Raw genomic sequence first — 26,455 nt, 5'->3', positions numbered from 1 at the left:
ACGAATACATCAAAAAGTCTTACAAAATTTCTTATTTAAAAAAATTTGTGTCCAAGACGTTTTACTTTCAGCCTTCTTCTTGCCAGACGCATTTTAAGCTTTTTTAAATGCATTTTTCAACTTAAAACTCTGATAACTTGTTTCCTATAGTAAAATATATAAATATAAAAACGGTATACCAAAATATCAGAAAACTTCCCCTGATTATAAAAATGTGTGTCCAAGAAGTTTTGGTTGCCTTTTTTAGATGCGCTTTTCAATACAAACCACAAAAATATTTTTGCTATATCAGAAAACTTTTCCTGATTAGAATGTGCAATTAGACAATCTCTACTATGCATCTTTAAAAGATCACATCCACCTTTCTGCGGATTATGGAAAAGCCAAGTCGAACTGATTGTTCGTCATTTTAGACCGATATTTGACGAAGATATGTTTGGTTTGAAGCTATGTACAACAAAAAGGTACTACCTTGTTTGTCACGATTAGCTTGTTTGTCGCGAAGGCTTGGAAAGGAGGAAAGAAGAATATTACAAATTAACAATTTTAAAATAAATGTACTCCCATTTTTGTGTCCCAGACGTTATGAAAATCTCTTAACCAACCAGGCAATACTAATTTCGACAAAAATACTTGAGGAAATGTATATCAACTTCCCATAGGAAGTTATTGTAATTGGTCCAATTTGTCGCACTGAAAAATTTTACATTTTTCGGCGTTTCAAGTTCCCTAGGATCGAAAAATCGAATAGACAGTTTTTTTTAGCAAAAATTAAAACCTTGAAAAAACATTCAAGAAGTTTGTCAACATTGGTTTTCGTCTTAGATATATTTTCAGAAATAAAATATATTGGCTTACACTAATTCATCTTATAGAAAATATTATTTTCGACATTCAGCAAACATTTTTTTTGAAATTAAAATCTAAAAAGAATAGTACGCAAAATTTACTTTCTAAGAAAAATCCAGTATGTATTTGTGTATAAAATGTTATCCATTTTACGTTTTCAAAAGCAAACGTAAATAAAACACGATTCAAATATTATTTTTTTATAATAATTCTTTTAATTATAAAGTTTGAACGTTAAGATTATGTGGTTATTGTATTTATGATTATTAAAATGACCACCACGCGGATTGCTGCAAGCATTGTTTCTTTTGAGGTGATTTTCGATCACTTTTGGTTATATGTATATTGGGCGGTATCTCAGCCATAACTTGACGAATGTTGGTTTTTAAGTGCTCAAGAGTTAAAGACTCGTCTGCAAAAACCGTATTTTGTGGATGTAATGGCCTATCTTTAACTACATGAGGGTTTTCAGAACACCAATTTTGTTTATTAACAAACCCACCGAGTGAGAAATGTGGTTCGTCGTTGAAGAACATTGTATTTGAAAAATCGCCGTTCACCACCTGTAAGACAGTCTACATTCCTGGGAACGAAGAGGCAACGAATCATTCAGGTCATCGCCAATGTCAGACTTCCAACTGAAAACAAAAATTGGTTTAACAACTTAGTTTCACAGATGTAAAATTCCAGTCCTATATATTTGAACCCGCGAAATGGATAACCGGGTATTAAAAAAAAACTTTAAGAAAATGCTACTAAAACAGATTTCATATGTAAAATATTGTTGGTAATTTGTAGTTATTTTTTTCTTAATTCAATAGACATCTTTTTTTTACAAAACACGAAAAAATACAATAAATTACAAAAAGGAAATGGTTTTCGACTCGAGTTATAGGAGAACAATGGAAGACTTTGTTTGGAGTGAATTAAATTCATTCTTTATAAGTTCAGAACTAGAATTTAAGTGTCCCTTTCGAAATTTCTAATACAAGCTTTCATTTTGAATAGGCCGCTGTTGTTTGGGCAGATCCCATATTAAAAGCTTTTATTTTTTGAAATTTAAGAAGCAAAACATACAATATTAATGACCTAAATTTTCAACTAGACTAAACGGTGGGGATAACTGCTCAGGAGAAACAAAAAGCTGCAATTTTTTAAACAAAAGTTTCGGGACGGAATTATGTCTAGAAGGGGTGGTTACTGAAAGACACCGAGATCTTATAATAATGCGTTACAAATTGGTCATGGAGAGGATCTCATGATATCTGTTTTCATTATTATTATATCAAATACTTGTTTTTTAAAAATATTTAAAATATTTTTTTAAATATCTTTCTTCTTTCATTTACTGTCAGAAACACAATGTTTTTTCATGATAAAATTAGTTTGAAGCCGATTTAATTGTTGCCAAGGTTTTGACAATTTTCACCAACAATCAGCATTATTTTTTTTAGATTCTTATTTTTTGTAAGAAATTCACTTCAATTTTTCCAAAAATGTTACCATTATTTAAAAACTTTATTCTTTAATGCATACAATTATTTTGGGAATATGATTTCTTGTTTGTAAAATATTGGAGGTGACATACATACATTTTTTTTTCAGTACTTTCGATCTTTACAAAAATTTGTTGAAATAAAAATTGATAAACAGAGAATTTTTTTTGGCTTTCAGAAATCTTATAAAAATGTATTATAAACTTATACCTACTTGCTATTCTTGTTTATCTATTTTGGAATTAAAATATTTTTATATTATTTTTGTTCCTAAAGCTTACATTTTACATGTTAAAAAAAAATGAATGCTTTTACCTAAAGTATATAGGACCAATACATTTATTATTAAATGACTAATTATCAATTAATCAACAATCAGTTTAAAAAGTTTGTTAAAAATGGAATATCCATTGTCCGTTTCCTCAGGTGAACAAAAATATAACAGACAAGACTTAAAAGATAATCTAAATTAAATCGAGTGCGCATCTTTTAAAAAGAACGAAAAACCCAAATTTATTTCCCCAATTAAAGCCGATAAGAAGACATTGACAACGAATCTTCTTCATTTCGCTATCGTCTAATGATTCTACAAAAATCAGGTGCCACACGAATTGATTGTCGACTTACAAATCCCAATAAATTAACTCTGATACTGATGCCTATCTTAAAAATAAAAACACTTTCGATAACAGCAAACAAACTTCTGATTTGATTTTTCAGCAGGTATAAATAGTGAAAAGATTATTGAATTCGGAATAGTTGCGATAATGGTATTTACAAAGGTGTTAGCTTTTTTGGTTGTGGCAGTCACAGTTACTGCCATCAACGGCCAGCACGATCCTAATTATTGGGGTGGACGAGATGTAATGGTTCACCTCTTCGAATGGAAATGGGAAGATATTGCAAACGAGTGCGAACAGTTTCTGGCCCCGAAAGGATATGCTGGTGTACAGGTATGATTGGTCTATTCTCCGTCCTTAAAAGCTGAAAATTAATTATTATACGTTATAAGGTTTCTCCCGTAACTGAAAATGTTGTTTCCGAGGGACGTCCTTGGTGGGAGCGTTATCAACCTGTATCGTATCTTCTTTCCACCCGATCCGGCAATGAGGAACAATTTCGTGACATGGTGACCCGTTGTAATAAGGTTGGAGTTCGCATCTATCCAGATTTTATTATGAATCATATGGCAGCAGGCGATAGTGTCGTTGGTACCGCCGGTTCCACCGCCGAACCCAATAACAAAGAATTCCCTGCTATCCCATATTCACCACTCGATTTCAACCCCACTTGTTCAATTACAAACTTCAATGATCGCGTCGAAGTCCGCAATTGCGAGTTGGTTGGATTGAAAGATCTCGATCAAAGCAAAGAATATGTTCGTGAAAAGCTCGCGGAACTTATGAACAAGTTGATTGAAATCGGAGTCGCCGGATTCCGTATTGATGCAGCCAAACACATGTGGCCTCACGATATGGAGGTAAGAATATTTAAGCGTCATTGCATCGTTAGAAAGATTATTGATATATCTGTATATTTTAGGCTATTTTGGATTCACTTGATGACTTAAACACTGAACAAGGATTTGCTCCCGGTTCTCGCCCGTTCATTTATCAAGAAATCATTGATAATGGAGGTGGAATGATATCTCGTGAAGAATATACTCACTTGGGTGCTATAACAGAGTTCCGTCATTCTTCGAAAATAAGCAACGTTTTCAGTAATGGAGATCTGTTGAAATGGCTTAACAACTGGGGTACTGGTTGGAGTTTCCTTCCTAGCGAACAAGCTTTGATTTTCATTGACAACCACGATAACCAAAGAGGTGAAGCATTGAACTACAAGTCAGCAAGAAGCTACAAGATGGCAAATGCGTTTATGTTAGCCTACCCCTACGGTATTCCAAGAGTCATGAGCTCTTTTGATTTCGATCATTCTGATGACGGTCCACCAAGCAGTGATGGCAATACTATTTTGTCGCCAATATTTAACGATGACGATTCATGTGATAATGGCTGGGTCTGCGAACATCGTTGGCGTCAAATCTACAACATGGTCGGGTTCAGAAATGCAGTCGAAGGAACTTCCCTTAATAATTGGTGGGACAACAATGGAAACCAAATAGCATTCTGTCGTGGAAATAAGGGTTTTGTGGCCTTTAACCAAGAGAACTACGACTTAAATCAGCGACTTTACACTTGCTTGCCAGCTGGAACATACTGTGATGTCATTTCAGGAAATAGGTCTGGTTCACCTTGTTCGGGAAAACAAATTGTTGTTGCTAAGGACGGAACAGCTCAGATCAATATTTCAACTGACGATGAGGATGGTGTTATAGCAATACACGTTGGATCAAAAGTCTAAAGAATTAATGTCTTGATTTTATGAAATAAAATTCAACTGACTTTACTTGTGATATAAATGTTAGCTGTGTATTTGCTTTAAATGGAAGTTTTATAAAATTGAATAGTTTAAAATGTTGGGCAAAGGTGTTTAAATATGATTAATATTTTTGGCGGCGCAAGAAAACTCAGTGAGTAGTTTGTTATTCAGAATTTGTATTTTATTTTCTATATTCACCTTGATTAACGGTTTTTGTTTTCTTCTTTTTAATTTTTGATCTTAAAATATCATGATCTTTATCCATAATTTGATTATGCAGAACGAATGCATGTGGTAAGTACTTAGCAATTCATATTTTATAAAATAATTTGATATGATTGTTATTTTCGTTGTCAAAAATTGGGGGTTGTAAATTTATTTTTTCTAGATTAAACGTATCTGATTTGGATTTCCATTGAATGGTTTTGTTTATTCTTAAATGTTTAAATAATTTAGCTTACGTATTTTTATAATCTGAAAGGAAGATAAGTATCGTATTCGCTTGGTGGTCCTTAGGCATTTGTTTCTTACCTAGTTCATTTTGATAATAAAAAAGAAGGTCAAATGAGTTAGGGATTGACAGAGATTTCATGATTTCTGATTTTGAAATCTGAAATCTGAAACTTAAGGCATAGTAGTAGTTCCTACATTTTAATTGTATATAAAAGTTCATTTCAAATTAAACCGATTTATACATAATTACATTCATATGTATAGAAAACAGTTTCAAATATTGTTAAAGTTTAAGGCAGAACATTGATAGTTTATCTTAACTAATAAGTTTATAATTTTATTATGTTGTTTTCGATTGATTGTAAGAAGCGTTCTAATCTGCTACAGTCAGAGATAAGAATGGTAGACCCTAAAAACTTAACCAATCACGACATACTACATAATGTTTTTCGATTTTTAAACCAGGAAATAAAGGGAATGATAAAGGGTATCAATAAAATGATAGTGTGATTCATAAAAAGTGGCAAAGTAAATGTTAAATATTCAAATAATAATATGACACTTCAAATGACAGGTGAGTTTGACAGACGCTTAAAACCTAAAACGACGAAATGAAGACATTGGCTACGTTCGTGCTAGATAGGGTATCTTGGATAGGTGTATTTTAAGATACCCTGTTGAACGAGTTGAATAGCCGTATTGAGATATGTAGCTGTCAAAAAATGAAAACAAATTTCAGCTGTTCACAAAAAGCAGAGAAACATTTAAGCTTCGAAGTTAAAATTGTTTTAAGATAAAACATTTAATGTATAATCCAACTGATGCATCGGACGGTGATGATTTTATAGGTGCGTAAACAATTTAATAAATAAGAGTTAACCTTAATCTGTAATCTATGTTAAACTTCCTCTTAGCTCAATTGGAATTCTATACGATTAATAATTTACTGTTGAAATCTCCGTTTTTAAACGATTTACGTTTAACAGAAAACTATCCCAACAGAAACGAGGACTATTATGAAGTGACAATACCTAGATATAGTTTGGAAGAATTTCTTGAAATTCAACCATGTGTTGAATCAACTGTTCTGTCAGATACCCAGAAATTCTTGGATACCTTTGGATTCCTTTTTTGACATCTAGACTGTTTTTGATCAGCTGTTATTTTACACGTAAAACACTAAGAAAAAGGTATCTGGATTCCCTAGCTGTCTGAGATTTAACGCACTCATTCAATCATCGCAAGAAAGTTGAGTGTGGAAAACAACAAGAGTCACAAAGAACAAGTTCAAAAGTTCTAGTTCTAAGTTAACTTATTTAACTCATTTTCAATTCTAAAAATTAGTGCATTATTTTAATATTACATAATGACGGGTTATCCATTTTGCTGTTTTAAAAGTATTAGGGTGCAATTCGACATCTGTCAAACTAAGTTGTTAAACCAATTTTTTGTGAGAATGCTCAAATAATTGAAGAGAGACCATTACATAAACTAAAAGTCCCTGTTTGGTGCGCTCATTGGTCCGGAGGTGTCATTGGACCTTAGTTATTCGAAAACGATGATGGAACAACTGTCGCCGTACTTTTTTTACCTGTTATTGAAGAATACGACTTAGAGAATTCGTGGTTTCAACAAGACTGTACCACATGCTACACAACCCGAGCGAATATGGCTTTATTGCAAGGGACATTTCCCGGTCGCGTAATTTCTCGTCGTCGTCATATCAACTGGCCACCATAACATCATGCGATTTGACATCGCTGGACTTTTTTTGTGGGGTTCTGCGGAAGACCGTGCTTATGCAGATAAACCTTTAACTCTTGAGCACTTTAAAACCAACATTCGTCAAGTAATGGCTGAGATACCGCTCAATATGTGTCAACAAGTGATAATTAAATTGGATATAGTATTTCACACATATTGCCAACGTTCAACCTTTATGATAAGCAAGAAATATCATAAGAAAAAAATTGTATAGGTGTTTCATTTACGTTTACTTTTGAAACCTCAAAATGGATAACCCTGTATAACATAATAAAATATTAATCTACTTATTCTGTTTTTACTTCTGCACAAGTTTTCCTGGCTTTTCAGAATCCGTATGTTTTTGAAATTATTTTTCAATATTATAGCCAGATTTGGAAGATTGATAGTGAAGACGTGACAAGTGTTAATATGATGCCAAAAAACTTTCAAACCAACTTTCATTAAATCATATGATAATATTTATACAAGAATAATAAAAGAAAAATAAACAATTTTACTACGGAGCAACGTAAGTACGGCTCTGATAGTAAAGTACTTGGCTTTATTCAGTTAGTCATAATTGCTAGCTCCTAGACGATTTGGCAGACTATGGACTTTGGAAGGTATTGATTTCTTATAATAGTTCTGCTGATTATAATAATTATATTATATACATACAATTATTTGAACGTCTATACTTCAATTGTGGAAAACCGTCTAGTTCTTCTATATCTACATACTAACAATAACAACTAAATCCATGATATAAATAATCTTAATTAAATCAAAGAAGTTGTTTTTTTTAGCAATTGTGAAGACATTTAGCTAACACATAACTGTTAACGAAAGTGATAAGGAAATTTCATGCATTCTCTTTCATTCTCTACATTCGCTAAGTGTTCTGTCGAAAATATTTGCAAAAGGAGACTTCCCCAAAAAACCCAAAAACTTCCCTTGATATCATTGAAATGAAAATAAACTGTTGGTAAAATTCACGATATCAGTTCGAAATTTCATGTGATATGAATTCAAGAAGTATAAATAGGAATTGAACAACCGAAAAATGGTTGAAGTTCAGAGCAGTTGTTTTTACCATGGCGTTCGCAAAGGCTTTAGGTTTAATGCTTGTGGCAGCTTTTACTGCAATCAACTGCCAGCACAATCCTAATTATTTGGAAGGACGCGATGTAATGGTTCACCTTTTCGAATGGAAATGGGAGGATATTGCTACCGAGTGTGAACAATTTTTGGCGCCTAAAGGATACGCGGGTGTTCAGGTATTGCTTTAGAAATAATATTAAAAATAAAAAAATGTTTAACAAGCAAACCAAAAAGGTTTCTCCAGTGACTGAGAATGAAATTATCGAAGGACGTCCATGGTTTGAGCGTTATCAGCCTATTTCGTACATGCTTACCACCCGATCCGGTAATGAGGATCAATTTCGGGACATGGTGACACGTTGTAATAAGGTTGGAGTTCGCATCTATCCAGATTTAATCATGAATCACATGGCTGGCGGTTCAAAAGTTGTTGGTACCGCCGGTTCCTTGGCGGAACCCAATAACAAAAATTTCCCAGCTGTTCCATATACCTCCAACGATTTTAATCCAACGTGTTCTATTGAGAATTACAATGACCCCGTGGAAGTACGTAATTGCGAGTTGGTTGGATTGAAAGATCTTGATCAAAGCAAGGAATATGTCCGTGAGCAGCTCGTAACGCTCATGAATAAGTTGATTGAAATCGGAGTAGCTGGATTCCGTTTAGATGCAGCCAAACACATGTGGCCACATGATATGGCGGTAAGAAAATTCAGTTTAAATTGACTCAGTATGTGCAAATAAATATTTTACATCTTAATTTTTCAGTTGATTTTGGATACACTTGATGATTTGAACATTGAACAAGGATTCGCCCCTGGATCTCGACCATTTATTTATCAGGAAGTAATTGACCACGGCAATGGTGAAGCGATAACTCGTGAGGAATATACCCACCTTGGTGCTGTTACGGACTTCGTCCACTCTTCAAAGATCAGCAATGTTTTCACTAATGGCGATCAGTTAAAATGGCTTCAAAGTTGGGGCACTGAATGGGGACTCCTTCCCTCTGAAACAGCTTTCATATTCGTTGATAATCATGATAACCAAAGAGCTGAAGCATTGAACTACAAATCATCGAGGCAATATAAAATGGCAGTTGCGTTTATGTTGGCCTATCCATATGGCATTCCTCGCATTATGAGTTCTTTTGATTTTAAACATTCCGATGACGCTCCACCAAGCAGTAATGGAAATGACATATTGTCACCAATATTCAACCAAGACGATTCGTGTGGAAACGGGTGGATTTGTGAACATCGCTGGCGCCAAATTTATACCATGGTCGGGTTCAGAAATACAGTTGAGGGAACTTCCGTTAATAATTGGTGGGATAACGATGGAAACCAAATAGCATTCTGTCGTGGAAATAAGGGTTTTGTAGCCTTTAACCAAGAGAATTATGATTTAAAACAACGGCTGTACACTTGTCTACCTGCTGGAACATATTGTGATGTCATTTCGGGAAATAGGTCGAATTCAACTTGTTCGGGGAAACAAATCGTAGTAGACGCGGATGGATCAGCTTTGATAAATATTTCGACCAATGATGAAGATGGTGTTTTAGCTATACATATCGGATCAAGAATCTAAATAAATCATATTTCATAAAAAAACAAAAATATATTATGGCAGCGTTACCTTGCTCAATCGAATTATTTTCAAATACAAATTTTATTTTTGACAAAATTGTTGTTCATATTTTTCATTAACTTTTTTTTTTACTAGATTTCAAAACCAAATGAAATTCATTTGTAAATATTTAAATATTGGTCAACGAGACATTTGAGTAGTACAAGAATATTGAATATATAACTGAAAGTTTAGACTGTAAAATGGAAAAATGGTGTTTAAAATTTTTCAACAATTTCCTTAAGGCTAGTGGAAAAAAGAAACCTTAAGGATTACATGACCTTTGTTGTAGGGGGTTGTGGTTTCGCAATTTGTTAAACAGCTGGTGCCACTATTGATTTATTGAAGGAAATGTTTGGTAACAGTATAGTTTTACGTTACGGACCCGTGAATTGTCTTCCAAGATCATGTAATTTAACGCCGCTTGACTATTTGCTCTGGGGATATGTGAAGTTGCTATCTTCTACTCTGGCGATAAGCCCGAAACGATTGAAAACTTTTAGGACAACTTTTTAGCATTATTGCCGGTATACGACCACAACTGTTGGACAAAATTAATCGAAAATCGCACCTACAGATTACACCGTTTTTGAACCAGCCAGGCTGCTAATAAGCAAGACATTACATCTGAACTGTAATGGTAGAAAATTACCTTTGGAAAAATATATATTTTATGTCAATCGTCTTTGTCGTATTATATTTCAAAGTTTTAAACCTCTACAAAACTTACTTCAGTTACTCCAGACCTATTTTCTTCAGAAAAAAGGTTTATAACAATAAAACTCTCAATTAATAAGTGTTTATCTGTAAGATTTAAGCCTAATTGGTCAAACTAATGGGTTAAGGAAGTGTTGCAAAAGTTCAATCTTGCCATGATTACAATTCAAGATAAAAAAACCAAAGTAAAAAGTTACACTTTTTATTTGAAATGAATTGAATATTTAATAAACATTAACAATTCAAAAAGATTAGGTAAGAATGGAAGTATTTAATAGAGGAAATATTTAATTTAACATATAATGAGACAAACTGAATTAAAAAAAGAGGCTGGGATGCGACCCACACTGATAACTTCCCATCCCGTCTGTCGATTTGTCTTGCTTAAAAGTTTGTCTATATGTACTAGTATCGATTTTACCAAATTTGCGTACTATTTTTTATAGATTTTATTTTTTATGAAAAAACGGACTGTTGGGTTTTTATATAAAAATCACTGAATATTGAAAACAATATTTTCTGTAAAATAAAATAAGTTTGAAGCCAATATTTTGAATTTTTGAAAAGCTATTTGAGTCGAAAGTAAATGTTTACCAAGTTTTAGTAATGTTTTTTTTAGAGTTTTAGTTTTTGTTAAATAAACCGTCAATTCGATTTTCTTCAATATTCTACCGAATGTTGAAAACAATATTTTCTATAAGATAAAATTAGTTTGAAGCCAATATTTTATAGATTTGAAAAGATATTTGAGTCGAAAATCAATTTTTACCAACTTTTGTTAAATTTTTTTTTAGGTATTTAATTTTTTGTACAAAAACTATCAATTCGATTTTTTTTCAAAATTTTACTAAATGTTAACAACAATATGTTTTGAAAGATAAAAGTAGTTAAAAGCCAATATCTACAATTTTTGAAAAGATATTTGAGTCGAAAATCAATTTTTACCAACTTTTATAAATTTTTTTTAAGGTTTTTATTTTTTGTAAAAAAACTGTCAATTCGATTTTTCTCAACATCTTTCAGAATGCTTAAAACAATATTTCTTATAAGATAAAATAAGTTTGAAGTCTAACTTTCAAGGTTTTGAAAAGATATTTGAATCCATATTCAATTTTTACCAACTTTTGTTAATTTTAGTTCGGTTTTTAATTTTTTATAAAAAAAACTGTGAATTCGATTTTGTTCAAAATTTTACTGAATGTTGACAACAATATTTTTTGAAAGATAAAAGTAAATTAAAGCCAATATCTCAAAGTTTTGAAAAGATATTTGAGTCGAAAATCAATTTTTACCAACTTTTATAAATTTTTTTTTAAGGTTTTTATTTTTTGTAAAAAAACTGTCAATTCGAGTTTTCTCAAAATTTTATTGAATGTTGAAAACAATATTTCTTATAAGACAAAATAAGCTTGAAGCCTAAATTTCAAGTTTTTGAAAAGATATTTGAATCGATATTTAATTTTTACGAACTTTGAGTAATGTTTTTTTTAGTTTTGTCAATTCGATTTTTCTCAAAATTTTATCAGATTTTTTAAACATTATTCTCCGTTGCTCAAAATTGTTTTGGAGATGAAATCATATGTTAGTCGTTAAATTTAGGAGGTGACAAATTTTTTTTTCAGTTTTTTTGAATTAGGAAAAAAACCGTTAGATAGATTTTTTTCAAAAAATATATTTTTTTGAGATCACGTTACAGTCTATTATATAAAATTTAATTCAAGTCTATAGCGTTTTTGGTTCGTAAGATATTAAGGGTTAACCAAAATTTTCACCTTTTTTTTAAACTGCTATGGTAAAAAAACCACCCACGCAATTTTCTTGAGAACCCTTTCTGCATCTTTCTGCCTTATTATCTGTATAACAAAATTTATTTGAAGTCGATATCTCTTCTGGTTCTTGAGCTATGGACGACGAAAAAACGTCGCGAACGTACGGACGTACGGACGTACGGACGTACGGACGTACGAACGTACGTACACACGCACGCACAGACATCTTTCTAAAAATCTTTTATTTCGACTCTAGGGACCTTGAAACGTCGAGAAATGTCAAAATTTTCAATTTGACAAATCGGACCCATTACAATAACTTCCTATGGGAAGTTAAAAAACACATTTAAATTATAAGAAACCAATTGACCCTTATGTTAGGATAAAAAATTTGCATTTTGTTCTCTTAAACAAGACAATTTTGTAAAAACAATTGGGTAGAAACGAATTGCAGTGTGGTTGCTACGAACCTTAGATTTCGTCATGTAAATGATTTCTTCTACATAAATCTCTAAGCAAGTAGTCTGTTTCTATATCAAAATTATTCAGGAGTGGAATCGGCTAAGGTGATAATTGACTATCATTTTCATTCCGTCTGTGTAAATTGATTCAACTCAATTCAATTTGATTGAACAATTTCAGATTCAAATTGTCAATATTCATTGTTGCCATGGTGAAATTTAAAATTGATTCCTATAAAACATCTAAATAAAAGTATTGAATTGGCTGGTGCTTGAATAATATTCTTACTTTTCTTGATTTTTTCGAATCTCGTAAGCTTTCTCGATCGCAGGAAAGTATTTTTTTTTAACGAAAAATAGCTAACTAAGTCGTTTGTGTAAGCGTCTGGTAGTTTTATTCGGAATAAACATATTTGTTGTTGACTATCACGTTTTTGTTGTGACAGCTTTATAGGTATCATTTTGACTATAACCTTACAAAGATTCATTGAGTTTGATTGTCATTTATCAAAAATCACCTTAGCCAATTTCACTCCAGATGAATTGTCTACCTTGCGGAAATGCCAAGATCTAATCTTATAGTTCCCAACTTTTGTAGCTGGGGTAAGTGGTTGACTTTATTCAATTCCTTAGCTAAAACCCCTTGGTCTCCAATCTTGGTAGAAAATTTCTTTCACTGCTTTTATAAAATGCGAGCCTCAAGTTCAAATCTTATTTAGTGATATTATTTGTTTCTCCATGTTTTTATTTCAATTTTCTTTTTAGAATTAATTGATCCTTGATAAGTTTCTGGATTTGATAAAACAAAAGTCACAAAAACGTCCTATGCCTTTATAAAAATCTAAATCTAAAATTATGTTCGATTCCGTCTTTTAGCTTCAGGGAAAATCGTTTCTCCCGATACCTAATACATTTAAAGAAAATTATGTATGTTTGCAAAGTTTCTTGCAGTTCTTATTTCTGAAAGTCTCAAACGTAGATGGCTTATTTCTTCTGCCTTAGGAGAACCTTCTAATATCTTTGACTTCATTGAAGTTCCGTCAATTTCCAAAGCTTATTCATGATAGTCTAGCAAATGTCTTTCCTTGTCCAAATTGACCAACCTAACTCTCTAGTCAAAACTTTCACGTGCTTCACACTAAAAAAGAAAATATTTTTTCAACAAACTGAGAATTTAAAAAGATTTGATAACAATGAAAACATTTGATAAAGATATTTTTGATCTATGCAGAAAAACAAACTTAATTAAAATAAATAAAACCTAAGTGCTAAATATGTTAAGTAAATAAATTAACATCAACAAGTTAAGGACTTCAATATATTTAAGATGTTTACAAAAAATTCACTGCCGTTTGTTATCTTTTATGATGTTTTGACCAAACCCCTATTTTAATTGTTTTTTATTGAGAACTCAAAAGCCCTATAAATTACTTTTGATATCTTAAAAAAATTAAAATAAATTATAGATAACTGTAAACAATTTTGTGATTTAATTTCAATTGGCTTAGAAGCACTATAAAAAGAGGAACGTTTATTAAGTTTATAATAGTTTTTACAATGACATATTTGAAGTTAATAGCTGCAGTGATTTTTATAATTTCTGCCACTAACGGCCAACATAATCCTAACTATTGGAATGGCCGCGATGTGATGGTTCACCTTTTCGAATGGAAATGGGAAGATATTGCCAATGAATGCGAAAGGTTTTTGGCTCCAAAAGGATATGCTGGTGTTCAGGTATATTTAGTCTATATCAAAAATCTTAAGGGCTCTATAAATTAATGAAATAATTTCATAAAGGTTTCTCCGGTAACTGAAAATGCTGTTGTTAAAAATCGACCTTGGTGGGAGCGTTATCAACCTGTTTCATACATTATTAACACCAGGTCCGGCAATGAAAATCAATTTCGTGACATGGTGACGCGTTGTAATAGAGTTGGAGTTCGTATTTATCCAGATTTCATAATGAATCATATGGCAGCTGGTGAAAACGTTGCAGGTACTGCCGGTTCAAGAGCCGAACCAAACAAGAAGAAGTTCCCAGGAGTCCCATATTCCCAAAATGATTTCCATCCCACTTGTTCCATTAATAACTACAACGACCCTAATCAAGTTCGAAACTGTGAGTTGGTTGGTTTAAAAGATCTCGATCAAAGCAAAGAATATGTTCGTCAACAGATGATTACACTCATGAACAAGTTGATTAAAATCGGAGTTGCTGGATTCCGTTTAGATGCAGCCAAACACATGTGGCCACGTGATATGGAGGTAATTATGATTTTTTCTGAATTGAAATTCAACATTTTATTTATATTTTTAATTTGTATTTAAGGTGATTTTGAACGCATTGGATGATTTAAACACTGACCAAGGATTCGCACGTGGTTCTCGACCATTTATCTTCCAAGAAGTGATCGATAATGGTGGTGAAAAGATAACCCGTGAGGAATACACCCACATGGGGGCTGTAACAGAGTTCCGCCACTCGACTAAAATTAGTAACGTTTTTAGAAATGGTGATCTATTAAAATGGCTTAATAACTGGGGCACTGGATGGGGATTCCTTCCATCCGAAGAAGCTCTGATATTTGTTGATAACCATGACAACCAAAGAGCTGAAGCATTGAACTACAAATCATCGAGAAGATACAAAATGGCAGTTGCATTCATGTTGGCCTATCCATATGGCATTCCTCGTGTCATGAGCTCTTTCGATTTTAATCATTCCGATGACCCTCCACCAAGCAGGGATGGTCAAAATATTTTGTCACCAATCTTTAACTCAGATGATTCGTGTGGAAACGGTTGGATTTGTGAACATCGCTGGCGTCAAATTTATAACATGGTTGGGTTCAGGAATACAGTAAAGGGAACTTCGGTTAATAATTGGTGGAGCAATAATGGTAACCAAATAGCATTCTGTCGTGGAAATAAGGGTTTTGTGGCCTTCAATCAGGAGAATTATGATTTAAATCAGCGGATCTATACTTGCTTGCCAGCTGGCAGGTATTGTGATGTTATTTCTGGGAAAAAATCTGGCTCATCATGTACAGGAAAAACAATTGTTGTTGATAATAGTGGATCAGCTCAGATCAATATTTCCACTCGCGATGAAGATGGTGTTCTAGCAATTCATGTTGGATCAAAATTGTAGAAAATTGAAAACAAATAAAATTAAGTCGCTTGATTATACCTGACTCTCAAAATCTTATTTTTCAGTCTGTTGTTTTGTATAGATATAATATTTAACAACCTACAAGTGTAAGGTTTGTGGTGAACCATTAAAAGATTTTTAGGAGTTAACCCGTTTTAAATAAACTATCTATAAACAGCCAGTTATTTGTTGTTTTGGATGGTTGAATAGACGCTTATGAAACAATTGGGTATTGTGTTTATTTCAAAATGTGAATGTTCAAATAAACTGATTTCTTGGAACAATATCCGAATTTCATATCATTGGTGTCTTTGAAATTCCTAATACAACTATATTCACCTTTTTCCTTCAATCAACTTATAATCAGTTCTATAACCCATATTTGCAACAAAAAAAAACTAAAATATAGCAACGCTGTAAACCAACTAAATATTTCTTACTGTATTTATTATAATTTTATTGCTTATTTTATAGATACAGGTCTGCTTATCAATAAAAATATTTCTTTCTCATTATAAATCAATTAAGGAATTTGGAAGGAGTTTGCTACTCAAAATATCAGTAGATAACAAATAATGCCTTATGTTTTATGGACAATGATAAAGGTTATAAAAGTAGTTGGCATTTGTGGCTATAAGTTGTAAAGATAGATAGATAGAAACTAAACTTTATACATTAAAGAGAAAATATTTGTATAGTGATTTCTTCTTCTCTTTTGGTATTTTTTCCTCACGTTTTACGATAATTTGTTCCCTGAAAATTAACCGATTTTTATAAAATTCGACTACGAGCAAAAAGTCTACTATTTCATAAAAAGTGTTAAGTGAAATAATTAAGAACAATAACAGAAGGTAGCTATTAGCGCTCACGTCAAATAAAAAGAGTTAATAACTTTATTTATTTGGTCATTTTTGAAGTTACTTCATACCCAAGTATAAAATAAAATATTGGTGGATCTGGAATTATTGATATTTCATTGTATTTATTCAAACTTAATTTATATAAATATTCATAATTTAGAACCAGCATGTATCGCCAGTACACCATCTTCTTCCTCTAATCCAATAAATATGTTCGCTTTTCCATCATTTTCAACCGTTACAGTTTTTCCAGAACAAACATTTCCTACCTTATTACCGGATATAACATCACAGTAACTTCCAATCGGCAAACAAGTATTCAAAGTCTGATTCAAATCAGTGGTGTCCTGATTAAAAGCTATAAACCCCTTATCTCCACGGCAGAAGGCAATTTGGTCAGCTTCGTTGTCCCACCAGTTTTTAAGAGCATTAGCTCCAACAACATTTTTAAATTCCACCATATTATATATCTGACGCCAACGGTGCTCACAGACCCATCCGTTGTCACAACCACCGTCCTTCGTGAAGGTCGGTGATAATATTGTTGCACCGTCGTCTTTACTGGGTGGACCTTGATCCACATCTGTGAATGCAAAGGAGCTCATAATACGAGTTGTACCATATGGATAGGCCAACATAAATGCTGTGGCCATTTTATATTGTTTAGGTTTCTTATAGGTCAGAATATCAGCTCCACCAGCTCCGTGTCCTCGTTGATTGTCGTGATTGTCTACAAATACCAGTGCACTTGTAGATGGCATCAGTCCCCAGCCACTTCCGAGATTTTCCAGCCATTTCAATTGATTAATCTTATTGAAGGTCTTTCCGATTCCATCAGAATACCGGAATTCAGTAACAGCTCCCATTAAAGTGTATTCACTGCTAGATATGGCTTCACCTCCCATGTCTATGACTTCCTGGAAAATAAATGGCCTCGAGCCTGGTTCAAATCCATGGGAAGTGCTAAGATTTTTGATATGAGCGAAGATTACCTAAATAAATAGTTTTGGTCAAAGTCATTAGCTGGTTAAAAAAAACACATAAAATATTACAAACCCGAAGGTCAGCTGGCCACATATGTTTACAGGCATCGACGCGAAATCCTGCAACTCCTAAATCGATCAGTTTGTTAAGGAACTCAAGAATCCGGTCTCTTGCCCAGTCCTTGCTCTGATCCAAATCCTTCAATCCAACCAATTCACAGTTGCGAACATTGAAAGGATCGCTGTAATTGTTAAGAGTACACGTTGGATGGAAATCTGAATAAGTGTACGGCACAGCGGGATAGATTTTATTTGGAGGGTCTGATGTTGATCCAGCTGTTCCAACTCCACTTGCTGCAGCCATATGATTGAAGACAACATCGGGATACACAAGAACTCCTACTTTGTTACAACGTTCGATCATGGACCTAAATTCGGTCTCGTTCCCAGAACGAGTGGTGAGGATATAAGAAGCGGGTTGATAACGCTCCCACCATGGACGTTTGGCAATAACTACGTTTTCATTTGGAGGAGAAACCTGAAGGTAAGATTGAATTATTGTTAAATTCTTAAGTAAAATGAATAATTTCGGCAAGACAACAAACCTGAACACCTCCAAAACCCTTTGGACCTAAGAAATTTTCACATTCGGCTGCAATATCGTTCCATTTCCATTCAAACATATGGACAATTGCCTTACCATTGGCCTTGCTGTTAGCTTCAAACTGGCCAACACTAAATGCAAAGCATCGCAGAATTGCTATTATGATAAGCAACTTCATATTGAGATGTGTTTTTCGTTATGTTAGCACTAAAAAAAAAACAGAATGACAACAAATTTAAAAGTTATTCTTTTTAGTTAAATTTTGTGTCGGTACTACAGCTAATTTGTTTTGATGGTTTAATTCAAACACTTAATATTCAATTTATGAACAATAATTCAAGTGATTAAATGTACCAAAATACTATCAAACAGACCATGAAATTAATTTAATTTCAAACCCATAGAATTGGTTCGTGTTAAAAAAATAAACAATAACAAATTTTCTCCATACATTCATTTTCTCTTTTTTTTTTAATGGGATTTTTTCACAGAGAAATCATATTTTTTTGAAACTAATTATGTCTTAAACACATTTTCATAAAAGTTACACATTTGATTTAGAAGATTTCTGTTCAAAACATGACTTCGAGAATATATTTAGTTTTAGTATATCACGAACATTTTACTTATAAGCACCTTTGATAAATATGCCATTGATAAATTTAGTTCACTTTTTGTGGTGTATAAAATCGTTCTTATATTTTTGTACACTTATAAATGAGGTCTCATCAATAAAATAATCAAGATAAAATGATTGCAGTTTTTAAACTAAATGTATCTTCTTAAAGTGATTCGACCTACTGCGAGATTTATATTTTCTCGCTAATATAAATACATATTTTTATAATAATAAACAAAACAAAATTGAAAGAACAAAAAAGTATTTGCATGTCGACCTATCTTCTATCACTTGCTGACACCAATCATCGATCTTTTTTCCTTCACGATCTATTTAAAAAACGTTTGTTTTTTATATAGGGTTTTCCAATAAGACATTCCATTTCAATAGCCCGCTATTTGTTCAGCAGTCACTTTTAAATCTTGTATCTTTTGAAATTTGACAAGTAAAATGTATTTAGTTACTTAAAATGCACCGACAGTATTCGATATTCACTACAAAAATAATGAACATTTGGCAAGCACAGTAGTTTACAGCACAGTTTTACAAGAAGCATTTTATCACAATTTTATTTCTCGGAAGTTGAGAAATGTTGTGATTGAGTATACTGCTTTTAAAGATAAAGTTATGCCAATGCTCCATAATCGTATCTAACCTTTAAAATAAAATTTGTGAAGTTAACGAGGATATAGAACGACAATTGTGCGAATTGGTCATAGAAAAATTTCTGTTCCGATTTAGCTGAAATCGGTTTTCATTTCCCCTTATAATGGAATCAATATCCATTTGTTATTATGAAAGTAAAAGCTCTTATTGGAAAACCCTATGCATACGAAAAAATGTTCTCTTTTTGTTTTAGTTGTTGCATATACACATTTGTTTACACAATACTTTATACGTATCTTTGTTTTTGAATTTGTTTTTTAAGCGTCATGTCATTCCGAATCTATAAAGTTAAGCATATTATATAGCAACATAAGTTTGTATAAATAACTTTATAATTATTGATAAGTACTCAATCAGTTCTACTACTTGTAGATAAAGATATAAACAAATGTTTTGTTATTCAATTTGTTTAATTGATGTTCGCAAATAAATACTTCATGATGAAGACGCTTATAGTCTTCCCCGACACTTCTAGAAAGTTTTAACGAGCGCAAGAGACAAATCCAATGATCTAATTTAACCTTCGTGCCAATTAAATTCCCAAAAGAGTCAGCTATACGATGAAAAGTGTGTGATAGGGGACTTAAAGATATTTATCTTTTTTTTTCGAAAAAAACTGTAAAATTGTCATTATTAGTTGAAAATCTTGATAAATTATAATAAAGAAAAAACTAAAACCTAATTGTGTACTCTTAAATTTTTGTTAAAAACAGATAATTATTACCTTTAGCACGCAATTCCACAAAATTATATAAAATTAAATTCTATACATATGACCTCAAATATATTTACAGCTGCCTTTACATTTGCCAATAAAACAATTATAAAAAGGCGCTTTTAAGGCCCAGTTTTATAAAAAGCCTTATGTGAATTGAAAATTCTTTTAATTAAAACAAATCATTAATGTTAAATTTCTTTGAATGGAATTTGTTGAAACTACGCGAAAAAGCATTGCAGTTCGATTTGTTTAAACATATAGGATGCTTTTTTAGCTTCACCTTCTTCAAGGGGGGATATGAGCCATAAAGCTCATACAGTTGAGTTGTATAAGCACAGATTTTATATAGAGATTTTTTAGTAATTTAAAAAAATTCAACAAAAAAGAAGTATGCGTTATAATCTTAAAAGTATTCATAAAATTTTAAATTTAGAAAAACTTAATGCTTTAAATTATTTTAATAAGATCTTTTCTGAGAGAAAAAGTAAATATTCAGATTCTTAAGAAGAAACCTTGAATTATAGATCGTCAATTTAATATTATGTTCTGAGAAATCAGCACTTTTTGTTTTCTTAAGACAAACTGAAACTGAGTTTAAATTCTTGAAACTTGTCTTTAATTCCATCTTATTAAGTTGATGCACATAAAGAGTATTAGGCTTTCTTAAGTGTTTTTGTCTTTCAAAATTGATTATCTATCAAAAACAAAAACTTAATATCTTAATAAATCTACTTTCTGAAGTAAATTTGCTCTAAGATTAAGGTTTAAACAAGAATTTTAAGAATAGTGAAAAGTGAAAATTTCATTTAAGTAATGGCTAATTGAAAAACATAATGAACGTTCTATATCTATTAATTTAATATAAAACCTTTAAATATATCCAGTGGTCTATTTCACTAAATTACAATTACAATCACAAATTTGTAATTGTAAACTTTTCTGTTTCACAAACTACAAAATTCATTACAACAAATTTGTAAGAAAAGAGACAAAAAATAGGGGAAATTGTAATTTCTAATTACAAAAAAAATAAAAAACCGTTCCACCGTTTGATTTCCAGACTTGTAAACCACAATTTGTTTTCACAAATTTGTAAGTCGGCGGACAGAGATGTTAGCTATGAATAAACAACATACAAATTTTCTTGGAAGCTTAAGTGAGAAAAAAGATGTGTTATTCAGTAAATCTTCAAACGTTTGACACGCAATGCCAAGATTATGTAGTGGCAAACATTTTTTTGAAAATATAAGCTCCCATGTCTTATTATTTCCTCCGAATTAACACGTTTCAAGTGAAACTTTTCATTGAATGTAAGAGTATCAGAAATTTCATAATTTATACGCGGTCGATAAATTTTTCTTCGTCTACGTATATGTTCACGAAATGTTCACTTAAATCCCTATCGGTGCTAGTATGCCTTCGACGACGTAACGACATTCTTAAACTGGAGACAATATTCTTATTGCAAATTACAAATTGTAATGAAATCTACACACCATCTTTCTATTGTAAGAAATTTTCATAAACTGAACAAAATTGTAAATATATTTGATTTGGTGGAACACAAACTTATAAAAAAAAATTTATTTTACAAATTTGTATTTGTAAACTACAACAAAAAAAAACGTTTTGGTGAAACGCAAATAATGAAATTTCTACAAATTTCCCTTTGTAATCTAAAACTATAATTTTGTAACACAATTATCTCGTGAAACAGAAAAAATCAATTTTTCTACAAATTTGTTAAAAAAGCATTTGTAGTTTACAATTTGTAACTTGGTGAAATAGACCACAGAACGTAAGTGAAAAGATTCTGCAACGTGTATTTTGTGATTTCCACGCTATAGTTGCTTCCCAAAATTTTGTTTGCTTTAGTTTCTTTGGCGCAAAATTTTAAACAACAACAACTTTTAAACCTTTCTTTTCGTTTTGAAAACTTAATATATAATGAGACGTAATAGAATTTTAGAAATTGCGTCAGAAAAAAAAGAAAATTCTTCATATTAAATTTCTTTTTTCTGACATACTTTCTCATTTTCTGCCTTTTTGCATTTATATTTTTGTAGCTTTATTCGTACTTATTCAAATGGCATCAATAACAGAATGACCAAAATTTTATTTTACTGTGAGACAAGTCCATATTATTAGTTGTTCACAAAACTATCCCCAGTATTTTTTTTTTGTCAATGCTAATTGGCTTTAAATTTGAAATTATCTTCCAAACAGTTTTCCTTCCTTTCAGACTCTGAACTTTCTTTTGATAGCAATTGAAAATTGTCATTTAGCTCCGTACTTATCGTGTACTTAAATCACCAAACTGGTCTAAGTCAAATACTTCCAAAGTTAAAAGGAGCTTAGCTTAGTATCATAAGCTTAGTATAGACGATTGTGAGATCTTACAGTCAGATCTGTCAGTATGACAATAAGCTGACAAAAACCAGACACCTTTCAATTAAATATACATTTTGTATATATAGCAATGAGCAAATTGCAGCAACTGTCAGATTTCTTAAACCACTCAAGTGTATGTAACCATTGTCCCACGAAATTGTAAGTTCACACTGTTTTAAAACGAGAAACATATTCACTTAGTAATTTCAACAGCAACTTTCACAAGCATTTTACACTTGTTAGAGCCACTGGTTGTGAATGACTTTGAGTAGATTAACATAACAACTTCAACGTTAGGCCAAAACCCTAAATACGATGTCTCTGTGCAAATGCTAAAAACTTTAAGGGAAAAATGTTAGGTTTCTTAACACTCAAATCAAAATATGGCAGCCACGTTTTACTTATTTTAATTTTGACAATGGAAGAAAATCTTAAAGAATTAGTTATTAGTAAAGTAAGTAATCTAAAAAAACATTTGCGCAAAGCAAATAAATAGAAGGAAATTTGAAAACTGTTTCTGCTAAGATTAAGTGTACAAGTAATTACAATTTGATTTTGAATATAGATTTTAAAAATATCTTGTAAAAGTAGTTCTTTGAAGAAACAGAATTTGACATCCATGTGAAGTAAACGAAGAGAGCTTTTCCAAGGAGTTTTAAATAAAACTAAAGTAATAAATATACATAAATTTAAATACATTAAATAAAAAAGGCAAATGCCAAACGTAGTATGCAATTATTTAAAGGCAATTGAAAATCGAATCGAATGTTGAAAATATTAAATGTTTGTAATTGTTAAAATATTTAAACCTGTTTAGTAAAAGAATTTGCAAACTATGGTGACAAAGCTCTTTTATATTGGTTAGCAAAACTACTGCAAGTTTTAACTACAAGTTTACACCGTCGGGTTCGTTAGTTAAACTGATATTCTATTCGAATATCTCGAGAATAAATAAAGATATATATACAATTGTATGTATTTTCATTGTATAAAAAATTAAATTGGTATATTTTTTATTATAGAAACAAAACTTTGTAAGAATTGGTGTTGGACTAAAAAATTTGGGACCAAAAACAGATATTTAAATCCAACTAATTTTATCATATGCGAAATATTTCTTTACCTAACTTTAAGTTAATTTTTTACAAAAATTCAACTGGCAACGTTTTTTTTTACAAAACTGAAAAACAACAAAAAATGAAATGCCCGACCTTTCTCATACACTTAAAGATTCGGTTTAGTTTAAAAATCTACCCGAATAAAAAGTTGTTTTCAAAAATTTCAATTCCTCGAGAAAACCTTAATTTTTGAAAATTTGTATTTGAAAATCTTTAGAGCGGTTTATATTTAGATTCATTTTTAAAATATAATATCATGTTTGATTAAAATCTCGAGTTCGAAATTTTTAGGATTTAAAAATTTAGTTGTTATATGTCGTAAAGAAAGCTATTGTTGGTATTAATATTTTGTTAAGTTTTTAGAAAAATCGACAGACGGGCATGGGTAAGTAAGTACTTCCAGAGTCTTTTTAATAAATGTTTGACACCACTTACATGTGCGTGTTATGTGTATAAAAATCATGGATCACTTCATTTCGCTCCTGAACTCATCAAACCAAGTATCGAAAATGTCTCTATAATATTATAATAAAGTATTAATTACTCAAATATACATTTAGTGTGAGATCAACCACAGATAGAACAAACCATACAACTATAATTACTTTGGTAAGGAGAACAAAAGTCAACACCGGTCGCTACACGAGATACTTTTTCGTGTGGTGCAGTTTAGTATTTAATTATTTTATTTTCACCAAAATTGACACTTATGTTTTTTATTTATATTTATTTCGTTGGATAATATGGTTAAGGCTATTATTTTATTTTTTGTTTGATTGATTACATTTTAAGTAATTTTGATCTTTTAGTATTGTAGTTGTATAATATGGACAAAAGAGTACTCACAACAAGTTCTTGTTTCAGTTAGATGTGTTCACAGTTGAACGCAGATTATTACTGGTCTGGTCCATAATTTTTATTTTATTTGAATAAATTTGTATACCTGTGGGATTGAAACTTGTACGTGGTGTTAAAGTATTTACATATAAGTTGGATTTACTCGTAAGTGGTCGGACGAAAATAAAATACCTGCGCTACTCGTATACACCGTATACCTGCAACCTCACATTTCACTTACAAAATTACCAAAGCCGTTAATTGTTCAGCACATTTGGTTGTGATATAGAAATAATTTGAGGAGTTGTGCTAGAGTTAAAATTCCAAAGAGTCAGGTTGATAAACATAATTTTCTGTTTAGCAATAGAAATAATGATAATAACAATGCCGTGTTATGGAATCTACAAAGGTTTTTAAATATTGCGTTGATATGTAGAACAATAACTTTTGTAATATTGACTCACCAACATAAAAAGGATATAAGTTCTGCTGTATATACTTTTAGAAAAAACACTAGTAATAAGTCGCATGGCGCAAAAGTAGTGAGATCTAAAAATACGCCAAGGCCTAACGAAGGTTTAGTTACAATTTATTTTTCCGAATGTTAAATCGAAGATATTTTTTAATAATGACAGATAATTTCTTAAGATTACTCGCTAAATTTGATTCGGCTCACCTTACTATGTTTTAGCAAAATAGAATGAGGATGATAACATAAAAGAACGGAAAACTTCCCAATTCAAATTCATATTAGCCAGTAATAAATTATTCAATAGCAATTATCTGTCACTATTTTAAAGTAAAGTTCGTTAAGTATAAAATTAGAAGTTTACATATTTGTATGTCTCATTATTCTGCATACTGTCATGCAAGTGGTCTTGGTTTTAATCCCTGTCTGTGACACCTAAAAGTATTTTTTCACGGTTACTGCCTCTTGCGAGGAATTGACTGATCATACATGATCTGACAATGTCTGTCGTGAAAAGTGCTTTCTCAAATTAACCCTGATATGTCTCGCACACAGTATGGTTAAGAGTTGTTAGTCACTAAGCCTTGCTTCTTTACAAATTGTTGTGCCACCTAATTTTTTGTTTTTAGACTTATTATCCAGGGTTTTTATACAGCAGGACTTGACACCTTTTTCTAACATTTATGTTTTTTCGTATGATTTCACTGGTTTTTGCAAGGTTTTATAAAATAATCCATTGATTGTGGAAAGGTGGTAACAGAAAATATAAACGGACACGATGCATCGTATGTTGCTGACGTTTTTGTCAATGAGGTAATCCAAAATTCGTGGTTAGATTTATTGCAAGGATTCAATTTGAAGTGTTTTGTTTTATTAACTGGTAATAAATATTTTCACAGGTACCTACATACATTATGTATGTTCTTTGTTTATGAATGAGGCCCAAACCACTCGACTGGATTTCAACATGCTATACGATTCACTTCTCTTTTTAGAAGAGACGCATCCCACACTGATGACTTCCCTCTCGATTTGTCTAAAACTTTAACAAAATATTGTGGACTGCTTTAGAAAAAGGTATAAACAGGGTCAAGTTAAATAAAGTCCAACGTTCAGCCTGCCTATTTATAAGCGAATCGCTTCGCACGACCCCGTCTGCAGCACTGAAACACCTTGCTCTACCTTACACCTCTTGACATATTTAGCAAACAAATAGCTGCAAGCTCGGCTATTCGCCTCAATGCTTCGTCGCAGTGGACTAATAATAACATTGGCCACTCCGTAATTCTAAGGTACTTAGAATCAATTCCAAAGCACACAGACTACACCATCCCCCAACTACAATTTGACAGGAATTTCCAGATTTCTATACCTACCAGATCTTTTTGGGAGGATAGGACATTCTTAGAGGATGAGTCAATCCACTTTTA

General features: G+C 31.7%; 4 protein-coding genes across 6 annotated transcripts; 3 read left to right on the top strand and 1 right to left on the bottom strand.

Moving 5' to 3' along the window:
- Window positions 1-3,097: 3,097 nt before the first annotated feature.
- Window positions 3,098-4,772, top strand: LOC129951813 (alpha-amylase A-like). The gene is made up of 3 exons (XM_056064160.1): window positions 3,098-3,298; window positions 3,358-3,825; window positions 3,888-4,772. The coding sequence occupies exons 1-3, from the start codon at window positions 3,113-3,115 to the stop codon at window positions 4,707-4,709; spliced, it is 1,476 nt and encodes a 491-aa protein (XP_055920135.1). The 5' UTR covers window positions 3,098-3,112; the 3' UTR covers window positions 4,710-4,772.
- A 3,248-nt stretch (window positions 4,773-8,020) lies between these two features.
- On the top strand, window positions 8,021-9,651 carry LOC129952046 (alpha-amylase A-like). The gene is made up of 3 exons (XM_056064471.1): window positions 8,021-8,203; window positions 8,262-8,729; window positions 8,796-9,651. Exons 1-3 carry the CDS (start codon window positions 8,021-8,023, stop codon window positions 9,618-9,620), a joined length of 1,476 nt encoding a protein of 491 aa, XP_055920446.1. The 3' UTR covers window positions 9,621-9,651.
- A 4,496-nt stretch (window positions 9,652-14,147) lies between these two features.
- On the top strand, window positions 14,148-15,801 carry LOC129948767 (alpha-amylase A-like). The gene is made up of 3 exons (XM_056059774.1): window positions 14,148-14,343; window positions 14,407-14,874; window positions 14,939-15,801. The coding sequence occupies exons 1-3, from the start codon at window positions 14,164-14,166 to the stop codon at window positions 15,758-15,760; spliced, it is 1,470 nt and encodes a 489-aa protein (XP_055915749.1). The 5' UTR covers window positions 14,148-14,163; the 3' UTR covers window positions 15,761-15,801.
- A 914-nt stretch (window positions 15,802-16,715) lies between these two features.
- Window positions 16,716-24,584, bottom strand: LOC129948766 (alpha-amylase A-like). 3 transcript variants are annotated; one of them, XM_056059773.1, is made up of 4 exons: window positions 24,566-24,584; window positions 18,209-18,414; window positions 17,677-18,141; window positions 16,716-17,612 (listed from the first exon to the last, which is right to left on the bottom strand). In XM_056059773.1, exons 2-4 carry the CDS (start codon window positions 18,383-18,385, stop codon window positions 16,770-16,772), a joined length of 1,485 nt encoding a protein of 494 aa, XP_055915748.1. In that variant the 5' UTR covers window positions 18,386-18,414; window positions 24,566-24,584; the 3' UTR covers window positions 16,716-16,769. The 3 variants fall into 3 exon arrangements, with proteins under 3 accessions (XP_055915748.1, XP_055915746.1, XP_055915747.1); XM_056059771.1 differs by lacking the exon at window positions 24,566-24,584 and adding an exon at window positions 18,844-19,000; XM_056059772.1 differs by lacking the exon at window positions 24,566-24,584 and adding an exon at window positions 18,827-18,988.
- Between the last annotated feature and the right edge of the window lie 1,871 nt (window positions 24,585-26,455).

Source organism: Eupeodes corollae, chromosome 3, assembly GCF_945859685.1.
Source record: "Eupeodes corollae chromosome 3, idEupCoro1.1, whole genome shotgun sequence".
Classification (NCBI taxonomy): domain Eukaryota; kingdom Metazoa; phylum Arthropoda; class Insecta; order Diptera; family Syrphidae; genus Eupeodes; species Eupeodes corollae.
Note: the sequence above shows the minus strand (reverse complement) of the source record. Positions and strands in the feature narration are given on the sequence as shown.

What these genes read in the sequence shown, in the direction of transcription:
- LOC129951813 (XM_056064160.1), top strand. Translation starts at nt 3,113, where the DNA reads ATGGTATTTACAAAGGTGTTAGCTTTTTTGGTTGTGGCAGTCACAGTT. An exon ending in AAGGATATGCTGGTGTACAG is followed by an intron (nt 3,299 to 3,357) that starts GTATGATTGGTC and finishes ATACGTTATAAG; the next exon opens with GTTTCTCCCGTAACTGAAAA. An exon ending in TGTGGCCTCACGATATGGAG is followed by an intron (nt 3,826 to 3,887) that starts GTAAGAATATTT and finishes TGTATATTTTAG; the next exon opens with GCTATTTTGGATTCACTTGA.
- LOC129952046 (XM_056064471.1), top strand. Translation starts at nt 8,021, where the DNA reads ATGGCGTTCGCAAAGGCTTTAGGTTTAATGCTTGTGGCAGCTTTTACT. An exon ending in AAGGATACGCGGGTGTTCAG is followed by an intron (nt 8,204 to 8,261) that starts GTATTGCTTTAG and finishes CAAACCAAAAAG; the next exon opens with GTTTCTCCAGTGACTGAGAA. An exon ending in TGTGGCCACATGATATGGCG is followed by an intron (nt 8,730 to 8,795) that starts GTAAGAAAATTC and finishes TTAATTTTTCAG; the next exon opens with TTGATTTTGGATACACTTGA.
- LOC129948767 (XM_056059774.1), top strand. Translation starts at nt 14,164, where the DNA reads ATGACATATTTGAAGTTAATAGCTGCAGTGATTTTTATAATTTCTGCC. An exon ending in AAGGATATGCTGGTGTTCAG is followed by an intron (nt 14,344 to 14,406) that starts GTATATTTAGTC and finishes AATTTCATAAAG; the next exon opens with GTTTCTCCGGTAACTGAAAA. An exon ending in TGTGGCCACGTGATATGGAG is followed by an intron (nt 14,875 to 14,938) that starts GTAATTATGATT and finishes TTTGTATTTAAG; the next exon opens with GTGATTTTGAACGCATTGGA.
- LOC129948766 (XM_056059773.1), bottom strand. Translation starts at nt 18,385, where the DNA reads ATGAAGTTGCTTATCATAATAGCAATTCTGCGATGCTTTGCATTTAGT. An exon ending in AGGGTTTTGGAGGTGTTCAG is followed by an intron (nt 18,142 to 18,208) that starts GTTTGTTGTCTT and finishes TCTTACCTTCAG; the next exon opens with GTTTCTCCTCCAAATGAAAA. An exon ending in TGTGGCCAGCTGACCTTCGG is followed by an intron (nt 17,613 to 17,676) that starts GTTTGTAATATT and finishes CTATTTATTTAG; the next exon opens with GTAATCTTCGCTCATATCAA.